This window comes from Esox lucius, chromosome 5 (genome assembly GCF_011004845.1).
Source record: "Esox lucius isolate fEsoLuc1 chromosome 5, fEsoLuc1.pri, whole genome shotgun sequence".
Classification (NCBI taxonomy): domain Eukaryota; kingdom Metazoa; phylum Chordata; class Actinopteri; order Esociformes; family Esocidae; genus Esox; species Esox lucius.
Genome location: NC_047573.1, coordinates 21,771,619 through 21,785,374, shown reverse-complemented (window position 1 = coordinate 21,785,374; position 13,756 = coordinate 21,771,619). Strand labels below are relative to the sequence as shown.

At 47.1% G+C, this 13,756-nt stretch overlaps 1 protein-coding gene across 3 annotated transcripts in view; it reads right to left on the bottom strand.

Annotated features, from left to right (window-relative positions):
* The window catches only part of akt3a (v-akt murine thymoma viral oncogene homolog 3a), an 84,398-nt gene that overhangs the window by 11,081 nt on the left and 59,561 nt on the right, over positions 1-13,756 (bottom strand). For all 3 annotated transcript variants that reach the window (XM_010888754.3, XM_020046520.2, XM_010888755.3), the window contains 8 exons: positions 11,918-12,029; positions 9,792-9,939; positions 8,802-8,933; positions 8,556-8,621; positions 7,961-8,029; positions 5,482-5,604; positions 4,565-4,693; positions 654-868 (listed from right to left, as the gene is read on the bottom strand). In XM_010888754.3, coding sequence (XP_010887056.1) covers positions 654-868; positions 4,565-4,693; positions 5,482-5,604; positions 7,961-8,029; positions 8,556-8,621; positions 8,802-8,933; positions 9,792-9,939; positions 11,918-12,029 — 994 coding nt within the window. The remainder of the gene's footprint in view (positions 1-653; positions 869-4,564; positions 4,694-5,481; positions 5,605-7,960; positions 8,030-8,555; positions 8,622-8,801; positions 8,934-9,791; positions 9,940-11,917; positions 12,030-13,756) is intronic.

The window sequence follows — 13,756 nt, the reverse complement described above, 5'->3', positions numbered from 1 at the left end:
GTGGCCCTTGTTTGCCTTAGTTTGTCAGTAATTGTTTGCTGTTTGCTTCAGTTCATGGTTGTTCCTCTTCTTTATTATTTTGTAATGGTTTCAAGTGAGTGATATCAGTAATAAAGAAATGTTTCAATTTTGCTCTGCTCCACGCGTCCTGCCTCTACAACACCATGACACCCAAACTTTGTCACCCGGAACCTTTCCATCATTGGGGTAGAACACATGCTCTCACCCCTGTGGGCATGTGCCATGTCGATTCCTATGGATACAAGCACCATCAACACCAATTTTTCATACCTTTCTTGTTGTAGTCAAAATACTTAATTGATATCAAGCAAATACTTAATTGATATTCTGCCACGTCTTACGTGTGTTCATGTGACAAACCTTAAAACAAAATGAATAAACATTCACTATTGTGCATTCTACTATTACAACTATGAAGAGTTCAATGTTAAGCCAGCGTCCTCTTTGCCAACCCCATGCAACCTTCCTAAGGGGGCAAACCACAGAGATAAGAATCTGGCTGATCAGGTGGTTTAGTGTTTTAGGATCCCCTTTCAAATATAGCACATTATGGACTAAACAACACACTATCATTGTTCAATTTAATTAAAATAATGTTTTATTTTGGCGTGTACACTAAGACTGACCAGTACCTTTTGTTGGGGTCTTTTATGAGAAGTCCTGATAGCAGTGACTTAGCATCTGACGACAGTGTGCGCGGGAACTTGATGTCCTCCATGAGGATGAGCTCGAACAGCTTCTCGTGGTCCTGGTTGTAGAAAGGCAGCCGACCACACATCATCTCGTACATGACCACGCCCAGACCCCACCAGTCCACTGCCCGGCCATAGTCATTGTCCTCCAGCACCTATGGCAGAGAGAGAGACCATAGGCTGACCCCAGGAAGACCACACAGACCATAGGTAGACCACAGGAAGACCACATAGACCATAGGTAGACCAAAGGCTGACCACATTAACCATAAGCAGACCACAGGAAGACCACACAGACCATAGGCAGATCAACCAAATTCGGACACCAAACTCCGCTGAACAACGACCTCATGGTCACGTGACCCCTGCGTGTTGCCATCGTCTCTGGGTCCGCCCAAATGAATGCGGAATCCCGTTAGGGTGTTACTGGGACCGCAGAACCCTCCAGCGCTACACTTCTCTAGAGACGCCCCAAGAGAGGTGTCACCCCGCCGCCACGGGCCACAGATACCCCATCGGCCCGAGCCAATTGGCCGTCCCCGGCCCGAGCGCATACCTGGCACTAACAGACAGGAAATGCTCCTGGGCGGATGGAGGAACTGCAGAGGGACTCGCCATAGCGACGCGACGCACCGGTTCAAGGGCAGTCCCGCTTGAGGTGGATCGCTGGCGACTGGAAGCACAGGGCCAAAGGAGCCGCGGCTGAATCAGAGACTTCCATCTGGGCTGCCGTCCTAACACACAGGACCTACCTACACATCCCCCCTTCCATTCCCTCACATCCCCTCCAGTGTGCTGCCGGGTGCCGTTCACCTCGCCGAGGAAACAAGGGCTGCTCCCGTTTCAGTCCGTTGCTAAAGGGAAGCCTAATTAATATGTTTAACTAAAGCCAAAGCGGCACTGGAGAGGGGCCAGTTAAGCATATGTTCTAAATCTCCAGAATAATGATGTCTCGTCTCTAATCTTAATGGGAAGCAGAACCTGGATGTGTCGACGCAATGATCCCCTCTCCTTTGACACACGCGTCTCTTTGATTAGAGATGAGGACCGAAATGGGGCAGCTGTCTTAGAGACAAGGCGTAAGCATAACCCTTCAGCCAAGACAACGTGACAAACTCGGAAAAAGGTTCAGAATCCCCAGGTCCATGTTTTTATCGCATCTGGGACTAGGAGTGCTGACCTCGGATCAGTTTTGGAGCGATACTAATGGAAAGAGGCTCAAATCACTGAGCCCCTGATAACAAAACAAAACTGACTGATACCTAAGCGCTAGATTCCATCAGACCCATGCAATCTGACACCAGCATGGCAGTGCTCAATTTCACGTCATCTACACCTCGATTAGGCTGACAGAAACTCGTATTTTTTTGTTGAATAATTTTCAATTCGAATGTCACTATTCTGATACTGTACAGCGTACACTTTCTCAATCTAACTTGAGTGGGACGGATATGGCTTTGCGCCAACAACCACACAAGCAGCCGCTCGCAGATTTGACAGCTCTAACGCGGTTACACCTCCGACACGCCGAAACACCAGCTAGGCGGGTGTCGGCTAGCACCGGTTAATGCTTGATCTCACTGAATCTAGGCCCGAAAGACAAGCTGCAGTACAAGTAATCCCGGAAAGCTGAGAATTATCAAACTCAATAAAAAAAGAAGCAAAACTGCTGTTAATCACACGTAGCGATCTTATCGAGATTAGAATCACGGAGAGAAACCGCGGTACAGTCACAGAAAAACGGCTGACACTTTTAAACCTAATGCCAGAGGTATTACACTAGAAAACCAAGTTCAGAAATTGAGGAGGAGGAAAGCTATCCATCCCTCTCATCAAATCAAAAGTAAAAAAATAAATAAAATGTTTGTGTTTAATCACAGAGGGCCAGAAGAAGGTGTGTTAGGCCGGAGCTCTCTTGAAATATAAGCTACTGAAATACGTAACAGCTCAAGCAGAACCCAGGCTGTCGTGCGTGCGTGCGTGCGTGCGTGCAGGGAGGGGCTGGGACTGGGAGTTTGTCCTGGGACTGTATCAGGAGCAGCTCGGTCGCAGGCGGGGATGCGATTAATGCACACAGAGCCAGTTGGGGTCCCCCCTGTTCCAGAGCCACAGGCAGAGAGGCAGGCCCGGAGGGGAGGAACAGGCCCCGTTCGGACAGCCATGTGGCGGGGCTGCTGCTCCCAGGACCGAACGGGGCCCTTGGCAGGCTTGGTTGGGCAGGGACAGAGAGATAGAGAGCCTGTGGCTCCACCAGCCCAGTTACCCAGCAGGATACAAGGAACAAACACACAGCCCCGCCCACTTAGCCTGCTCTAGCTCGTGTACACACACACAAACACACACAGTTTGCAAACATACACAAACGAAATTGCCTACATGCAGTGGGCACGGATGTAAGTATTTTTCTTTTTGTCAATACACATTGTTGCTGAAGCGTGAGACTAAAATATTTGTTTTTGATGTGAATAATTTCAATCATATTTTCATTGCCAGTATTTCCTTTTTCTAGCAAACTATTTGAAAATGTCTTATTACTTTTCACATTCGTAAAATACATTTCTATATGTTCTCTTGTCAATAATAAAAAGGTTTAGGTAACCGAAACGAACTACGCAGTATTCTCATTTGCCCTTTCCAAAGAGGGCAAAACACATGGTAAAAAGTGAACGAAAAGGGAAAGAATATGTGAATATCGCAGTTGTAACCCTAAAGCAATGGAATATTTTCACTTTGTCTCATCTTTCCTCTTTTTAATCCCCGCTACTTTGCATCTCTGGAACTTGGCGTGGTTTGTGATCTGTTATTTTTACACCAGTGAGGCGGTATAGATTTCCAGGTTTCCCAGCTACCTTCTTCCAACCTCCCCCATCTGCCACCATCTGCCTCTATTTAGCATGTACTTTTTTTGTGCAATCACATACTCTTGTGAAAAATAACCAACACTCAAATCATCTCCTGGCACAGCGAAGGGCCTTAGCAAAACAAAATCCACAGCCAAATTGTCCTCCATACTTTTTCAAGTGGGATCTATGGCTCCCTCTCCGCCCCCCCAAACCAAGACCACCCCCTGCCGCTCCATCTCCCTCCCCACCCACAGTCCTCACTCCTCTGCACTCCATACATATGTATTGCAGCCACAGCAATTCTAGGGACAACTCCTCCTAACTGCTGGATAGAGAGATGAAGACCTGAGAAGAAAACGGCACTCATTGGTTAAGGGAAAAACTGATTTTCAGTGGGGTAAGTATTAACGCATTTCACTGTTGTTTTTACTTTCTAAAAGGACACATATAACTGAGTTGTGTCATACATACAGTTTCCTGTACGTGAATGACCATAACTTAGCAGTTTGTTACGGCACATTAAAGTGACTGCTTGGATAGAGGAGTAGGTGAAACCAGTCAGTCACTGAGAAATCACACCCAAACAGCGCTTGTATAGCTCGGATCCTCAATTTCACTCTAACAACTTCACACATCCACTCGTTTCTCAGCCTGACTCCAGGCAGAGCGTCTCCATACAGAGCATGTGCAGGGCTGACGTCAGGCGCACGGTGGGACCCCGATGGCGTCATGACTTATGGGACGCTGCCACGGAGACGGTGTAAATCTGCTGGCTTTATTTCGACAGACGTACCTCAAAGCCGTGCCGCAAAATAGGCTCGAGCACCTCTGCAGGACTGTGTTTGTTCAACTGTGCTGTATGTTCAAAATGTGGAGGTCTGGGTGTCAAGAGGAGCGAAAGAGCGACACTAATAAGCTAGATTCCTGTAGAATGTTGTAGCGGCTGTTGTACTGTATGGCAGCGTAACGCGGGTTAAGGGTGTGGAGGAGGCGGGGTCAGCGGTTTACCTCTGGAGCGAGGTACTCTGGCGTACCACAGAAAGTCTTCATAGTAGCAGCATCTGTGATTCCTTCCTTGCAGAGCCCAAAGTCTGTGATTTTCACATGTCCATCTTTATCTAGCATTAGGTTCTCCAACTGCAGGGAAGAGGAGAGAGAGAGAGAGAAAACAAGGTTTTATCCGGCCACTCCAAAAGCACCAGCGCATCTGAAGGCACAACGAGCGCGTGGGCAGAACATTGCTACAAGGCCAGACGAGCGCCGCAGTGCAACAAAGTTAGAAGAACTGGGTTTTATTGGATGTACTGCAAACCCAAGGGCAGCAGGAACACACACACACACACACACACACACACAACGCTGAGCTGCACACGAGACAGCAGTCTATGATTACCACCTCCCTCATGTTCCTTTCATAATTTCAAGAACACAAGAGGATCGACTGTCTGCCCCAGCCTCTCATCAGCCATCTCTTACCCTGCAAAGTGTGCTCTGTGGAGACAATTCACCTCAGATGATAAAGGGAAGTTCAAGAGTCACACCAGCGTTACTTTTATTAACAAAGGAGAAAAGGGAAAGCCTCCTGCTTGCCCACGGTTTCTAGCAGACGAATGGAAAGAAACTTCAAGCTAGTCAAGCAGTCGAACCTTTTAATTTTAATGGCAAACGTTTATTTTTTCATGTTTCTTGGCTGCTTTCAGGTTGGCTCGGTCCAAGGCTGTAAGCGAAACACTGTGTCATCTTTCACAGCCGCAAGAGTTTTGATGTTTTCCAAAAAGTCCCCCTCTCCCAAATCTGAAAACTCTGGAGCTTTTAATTACTCACAGTGAATCCCCCACATCCCATGCCACTCGCACGGAGGACAACAACTTTCCAAATATCTGATTGCTTCCCCCCACCCGCCCCCCCTTTTCGGCGTTGTTTACCTTGAGATCCCGGTACACAATCTTGGCGGAGTGCAGGTAGTCCAGAGCCGAGACTATTTCAGCGCCGTAGAATCGCGTGCGGTCCTCAGAGAACACCCGCTCTCTCGACAAATGGAAAAACAGCTGCAGGATAAACAGCAGGGACAGGATTGCAATAATTACTGATTTATTGGAGGAAATTAACACAACACAAACTGCCTCCCATCGCCATATTGAGATGATAGATGGTGGGGCCCTCGGAGGACGCCCGGCGAACCTAGACAGCAGCTGGCGCATCATCCCGACTCTCCGACGGCTAGCCGGCACGGCCTGTTAAATCAGCGTTTTAATCAATACACCAATCTTGTTAAAGGCAGTCGGCGCCGCTCGTGGGCTAACATCCCATTAAAGGGGCTGAAGCAGGGCGCCCCTTTTCCCCGCAATCATCTATTCATTTTTTAAAGAGTGAAAAAAAGTCTCTTTTCCGTCTCCTTATCAGTCTCTCCCCGTCAGACGTTGGGGCTCTCTGTCGTCTCCCCCCCCCCCCCTTCTTGTTTCTCTGCCCCGGCTCCTTTTGTACAAATTACCCAGGAGGACGCGGGGCGGCACATCTTCCGTTAATTGCTGAGGGGGGTTTGCATACGGCCGCTGGGGAGCGCTAACGGCCTGCCTGATCAGCCTGGCGGGTGAGGAGCGGGTGGGGGGACAGGTGGGCCTTCATCAGCACGCTGGCAGCTGTGAATGTGGCAGGCAGGTTTGTAAAGAGTGTGTGGGGGGGGGGGGGGGTGCAGGCACACAGAACAGCCCACTGAGGTGAGGGGATTCTGGGTCGGAGCCGGCTGGACCGACATGGGGAGCAGGTGATGTTTAGACTTCGCTATATTGCAAAGAGTCCCGATTAAAAATGCCTGAAATAGAAATGTTTGCGGATCCAAACTAATTTGGGAATGTCATATGGGTAATATCACCCACAGGTGTGTTGAAACGGACATAAACTGGGAAAAGGCTTGGTATGGCGAACAGGTGGAGACCAGTTGGCTTGCAGTGGAAATTAAACTGTGGAAGCAACAGATGCATAGTAATACATACAGTACATACATAGACAACACACACCACAACACACACACACACCACATAGACATACACATGCACAGTACATAGATAGTACACACACAGCACATTGACACAACACATAGACAATACACACACAAAACACGCACAGCATATTGACACAGACACAACACACACAGCACATAGACAGTACACACACAGCACATAGACAGTACACACACAGCACACAGACAGTACACACACAGCACATAGACAGTACACACACAGCACATAGACAGTACACACACACACAGCACATAGACAGTACACCCACAAAACACACACAGCACATTGACACAGACACAACACACACAGCAAATAGACAGTACACACACAAAACACACACAGCAAATAGACAGTACACACACAAAACACACACAGCACATAGACAGTACACACACAAAACACACAGCACATAGACAGTACACACACACACAGCACATAGACAGTACACACAGCACATAGACAGTACACACACAGCACATAGACAGTACACACACAGCACATAGACAGTACACACTCACACACAGCACATAGACAGTACACACTCACACACAGCACATAGACAGTACACACAGCACATAGACAGTATACACACAGCACATAGACAGTATACACACAGCACATAGACAGTATACACACACACAGCACATAGACAGTACACACTCACACACAGCACATAGACAGTATACACACACACAGCACATAGACAGTACACACTCACACACAGCACATAGACAGTACACACAGCACATAGAAAGTATACACACAGCACATAGACAGTATACACACACACAGCACATAGACAGTACACTCACACACAGCACATAGACAGTACACACACACACAGCACATAGACAGTACACACACACACTTGGGGCTTATATAATTAATGAATTATCTTGCAAACTTTAAAATAACATTCACCGTAGTTGTTGCTGAAAATAAGAATGTGTCAAACTTGAAATAATAACAGTAGGGAGACAGACCGACATGGGACAGACAGACAGTCTGACAGAAAGGGAACAGACAGTCAGACAGACAGGGGACAGTCAGTCAGAGAACAGACAGTCAGACTGACAGGGTACAGACGGGGCAGATGGACAGGGGGCAGACAGACGGACAAATTAGACAGACAGGGGACAGACAGACAGGGAACAGACAGAGAGACAGACGGACAGGGGACAGACAGGGTACAGACAGACAGACAGACAGAGGGAGGGACAGGGGAGGGACAGACAGACAGGGTACAGACAGTCAGACAGGGGACAGACAGACAGACAGGGGACAGACAGGGGACAGACAGACAGGGGACCGACAGGCGGACGGATGGACAGGCGGACAGACAGACGGACGGACCGACGGACAGGGGACAAGCAGACAGACGTACCTCTCCACCATTGACATATTCCATTACAAAGCACAGGCGGTCCTTAGTCTGGAACGAATACTTCAAAGACTGAAACAGGAGGGTAAGAAACACCGCTGTCAGCAGACTTCCACAATCTCAGAACGGGTTTCCGACCCAACACATATTTATATTGATGTGGCTCTGGTCGAGTGAATAAAGTTTTCTATCCAGGGAGAGCACATTAAAAAGAATAAATGTTGTTCTCTGACTCTCTTAAGAGCCTTGTTGAAACAAGGGGGAGCTTTACTGTGATGTGAACTGTAATTGTTTCTCTCTGTGTGTGTGTGTGAGTGTCTGCGAGTGAGCATGTGTGTGGTTCGCTGTAAACACCAGCATCTAGAGTCCAACAGAAATGACCTCTCGTAGTATCTTTTGGACAGATGTAGAACTGCACTAAAAACACGTAATTCAGTGCATGCTAATGAGGCTCTGGGGGTTCAGGCACAACATGCTGCTGACTGCAGTTCATGTCCACGGTTGTGTATTTCACCGAGTGTGTCTGTACGAGCATGGATGCATACAAACATGCTGGTGTGTGTTTGTGTGGGTGTTCACACGTGCGTTCAGTACTCACGGTTAAGAATGGGTGCCTAGTGTTTTTTAATACTCTGCTCTCTGTGAGTGTGTGTGCCACTTCATCCTGTGGAGGGGGTAGATAAAGAAGGAAATGGAACAGCGGTTCTGAGACAACCCAGCACATTCTGTCAAATGCTGTCCCATAGAGCATAACACTTCCATAACACTTCAATAACACTACATAATGTCAACTTGCTACCGGTTGGGTTTAATTTAGTGGAGACAACACACACTGAAAACGTACCTTTGCAATAATCACTTCTTTCTTCAAAATCTTCATTGCATAATATTTGCCGTTAGCCTTCTCTCTTACTAGAATTACTTTACCGAAAGTGCCTTTTCCCAGTAGCTTCAAGTAGTCAAAGTCATTCATTGTCTGGAAAAGAGGCACGTAAACAACAATTTAGGGTAGTTCTAATAGTTCAGTATTACATACTCTTCCTCAGATTTCAGTGGGATTTAATTGGGTGATGGGATGGATTGACATATCAATAAACAAATAATGTTGCGCTAACCAATAGTGATAATGACAATGTGTCTGGTGTTGCAGTGCACACTGTATAGATTATTAACCAGGCCATATTAATTCATATTAACATATTATATTCATGTTCTAACAAAAACCCTCCAGCAAAATCCAACAATCAATCAATAAACAATTACATTAGAAATAAATGAAAACAAAACAAAGCGTTTCAAACCATTAGGACATACAATTGTTTGGCTAGTTGTTTGCCTAGTGGTTTGAAAAGTTGTTTACGTTGTTGTTTGTTTGGACAGTTGTTTAACTAGTTGTATGGTCAGTTGTTTATTTAACTCGTTTTTTGTTCACTTGTTTAGGCAGTTGTTTATATAGTTGTTTGGACAGTTGTTTAACAAATTGTTTGAACAATTGTTTACCTAGTAGTTTGGACAGTTGTGTACCTAGTCTTTTGGACAGATGTAGACCTAGTTGTTTGGACAGTTGTTTGGATAGTTGTTTACCCAGTTATTTGGACAATTGTTTACCTAGTTGTTTGCACAGTTGTGTAGCTAGTCGTTTGCACAGTTGTTTAACTAGTAGTTTGGACAGTTCCGTAGCTAATTGTCTGGACAGTTGTGTAGCTAGTAGTTTGGACAGCTGTTTTTTCTATGTAGTTTGGACAGTTATTTAAGTAGAAGTTTGCACAGTTGTATACCTAGTAGATAGGACAGTTGTTCCCCTAGTTGTTTGGATAACTGTTTGTCCCCTTACCTTCCGTTTGTGGTGGCTGGTGGAGGTGTCCATCTCCTCCAGCTCCCCGATGTTGTCTATCTGAGACGTGGGACTGCATTGGATCCTCTCCTCCTCCTGTCTTTGGAGTTTGTCTGCTACTATCTGGATGGCATCCGTCCACTCATCCCTATTTTGGGAAACACAGCAGAACACCCCCTAGTTAGGTACAGCCCATTGTCTTCTGCTCTGTAACACAAACACCTAAACAAACTTCTGCACGGAAACAGTGACATTTCCCTATTAAATTAGCCACTGTTCAATCTCTAATGTAACATCATTATGCACAATCAATGACATTATGGTAAGTTAAGGATGATCTATAGACAGGCCAATGTATGCGATACACCTCCACAATGGGGGAAAAAAACTACGACACTGAAACAAATGCTCACAAATGAGTTTATGCGAATGGGAACGACTGCTTGTTTGCAAATGGTCTTGGGTGTTCATTTGTTGTGCTGTACAACATCTGCTACATAAAACCAGCGATGCATTTAGATTTGTGAGCACATGTGCGTATTTAATGATGATGAATATATCTGTGTGTTTTGTGGTTTCCCCCGGTATTTACTGCTGCTACATAAACATTCCACAGGAGAGGATGGTTGGCATTGGGAAACATTGACTCACATAGGATATCCTAATACATGTCCACCAGGTCTCCTGGGCGATCAGCTTTACAGCAAAGCAACGCTTCGCTACAGCTGAAAACCCAGGTTTCGCACATGTGGTAACTGGATAAAACATAAAGAAAATGCTATTCACGACGGAGCCTCCGTGCGTGTTCTTTTTGGCCCACGTTTCCTTCCGAGTTTGTGAGGCCCATATGCCCTGACGAGGGACCGACCGAGATGCAAAGCCGCAAACACACAAGCGGACTCCTTTTTCTCAACACCTTTCCACAGCTCTCTGCTGCCCAGGATCCTGAGCACGCCCTTCGCCACACGAGACTCTGAGCAAGGGCGAAACCAAAGTTGCGTTCCCGTTTGAACAATGGAACGGCGCGGTGTGCACATCAAAAAGCGACGGGAATTCTCTCAAGGTCGTCCAGATGAATGGTAGCTAAGCTGTCTCTCCCTTCCCGCCCCCCCCCCCTCCATCAAAAAAACTAAACACAACCACATATAATCAGGCTTCTTAGCTAATGCCAGATAATGGGCCTGACTCCAGCTGGGCACGGTGCCAGCTGGTGCCACCTCACTCCTCACTTGTTGGGCCCGGTGCCAGGCAGGTACAGGACAGTACCAGCCACGGCCAGCGTGCCAGAGGTATAGTACAACGGGAACTGGGGGGGGGGGGTGTTTAACCCTTCCTCTTAACCCCGGCTGTGCCGTTCGATCCACCCATCAGTCCAGCCAAGCCAGAGCACCGGCTGAAATGCTCTTCTGTTTTCCCATCGGAAAGTTTAAGATCTGCCGGCGCCGCCTCCTCTGCCCAGCTCACCGTTTCCTCTCGCTTCCTACAGTGGCTCACTCCCTGGAGACAGGAGGGGGTTGTCTCTGTCTCTGTGTGTGTGTGTGTGTTGCAACTGTGAACAGGCACATCTTATTGTCTTATGTCTTATGGGCAAATTCAGCTTTTTCTGTAGAGGTAAACCACTCCACTTAGCAGCACACCAGCTGGGTACTATATGGATACCAGTGTAACTTGAAAGGACACTTTCTAGCACACAACCCCCCTACACAGCACCCCTCGGTTGCTTCACCTGATCACCGGATTGGTGTGTGTGTGTGTGTCTGTCACTGCTCTACCTTCAAAGTGAATGGAGGCTAAGGAGAATACGTCACTCAAAAGAAAACCATCACAATCAAGTATCCCTGGAATACTAGTTTATATCAAGTAATATCACAGTCATATTTAAAGATCATCTTAGTCTATGAGTAAAATCATCTAAAACAGAACTACTAAACCAGAGGTTTTGAATGACCTCTTGACACTTTCCTAGATATCCTGTGGTCTATGTAGAAAGCCGTCGGCTGCCATTTGAGCAGAATGAGGGGCCAGTATTTTCTCTCGACCGGCTTGCAAGCATTTTGGGGAGTGCATAATCAGTGGATTGGATTGAACCAAATGCGTTGGGGGGGGTATCAGTTCAGTGTGCCCACCTTTCCTCCGGCGTGTCGACATGGAAGGTCCGTTCTATGACGGTGGTCCACTGAAGACATCGGATGATGAATGTGTTGGGCTTTGGTCGTTCTGTCTTCATCAGCTGGCATTCTGCGATAAAGGCAAGTCAGACAGAGTTAAGAGTCTGTAAACACTTAGGCCCAATAACCAGAAGTCACACTGCGTGTCTGACGTTCAGCTGCGGTTCATACCGGTTGATGGTGAAGAAAAAGCGGTCCAGCCAAACTTAAAGCACAGTGGTCGACAGTAGCGATGGTGCCCAGGCTTCATTCACACGCACACGCCGGCACAAGGGACTTACATTATTATTTTTTTAAACGCAGAAAGGTTTTGCAATGTGCTCCATTGTCACCGCTACAGAAAAGCTATCGGGGACGGTGTTCAGTCAGATGACAGTTGAAACAGAGTGTTGAGTCTGTACATGCCAGTACATAATGACTTCCCTCCCTCAGCTGGCTCCATCTCTACCGCCACAAAACGACGGGGAGACCTAAATATAGCCAGGAAGGTTAATGACGACACGGATAAGGTCACGGCACTGTACCTCCACTTCGTCCTGTTCATGTTTTCTTTTTTAAACTGTCTCCCGTTGGGCACTGAGAAAACAAGGTCATGAAGGAGTTCATGTTTGGCTAATTAAAAAGCCCTGTATACATACAGTACTATGTCTTTTTTCTTAGTATTCACAGTAATAGTAAGGGTAACAGTAGTAGCAATAATAGTGGTAGTAGTATTAGAAGAATTAGTAGTAGTACTTTTAGTAGCAGTAGTGAGGAGTAGTATTTCTCTAAATTTCAAAGGACAGATTTAGAAAGACTGGACAGGACTGCTAGTTTAGGTAAACTGACTAGGAGAGACTGCCTTTAATCAAAATAAATATGTAAGTGTTGCCGTCATCTCCATTTAGATTTCTTTCCCAACTCTGATTGTCTTGATCACAGGTTATTAGCTACTGTACAATATTGTCACTACTGGTTAATCAGTCTGAATACTGGTCATGTTCACCACTACCCTCATTATCACTGTCAATGTATTGATGCATTTCAGTTGGACAAAACTGAAATAAGATGAACATATGATATGCATTAGAAACAGGCCCTTTGGTGCCAGAGCTTGATGTAGTGGTGTAAGATCCACACGCCTCCCTACACACACACGTCCCCCTACACCCACCCATCTCCCTACACACACACGTCCCCCTACACCCACCCATCTCACTATACCCACCCGTCCCACTATACCCACCCGTCCCACTACACCCACCCGTCCCACTACACCCACCCGTCTCACTACACCCACCCGTCTCACTACACCCACCCGTCTCACTACACCCACCCGTCCCACTACACCCACCCGTCTCACTACACCCACCCGTCTCACTACACCCACCCGTCCCACTACACCCACCCGTCTCACTACACCCACCCGTCCCCCTACACCCACCCGTCCCACTACACCCACCCGTCTCCCTACACCCACCCGTCCCCCTACTCTGTTTCCTACAGCTCTGTCATGAAAATAATGGAAATAATAATACAAAAGGACAACGTACACACATATTTAAAGAATAGAAACAGGGGCTCTGGAGAAGGAACATCCCCACTGGGCACCATGGTGTGGTTTCTCAGCCATTTGGTGGACTTACAGGAGATGTGAGTGTTTGGCAGTAGAAGGTAGCCCATTGGTCAGGCAGGCAGGCTGGCCGGCAGTGTCTCAAGCCCTGTCTGTCAGTGACAGTAAGTACCTCCCCCCACGCTGGGGACAGCCAGCCAGTCAGGCAGGGCTGCACCATTTCACTGGCCCATTTGACTACAGCA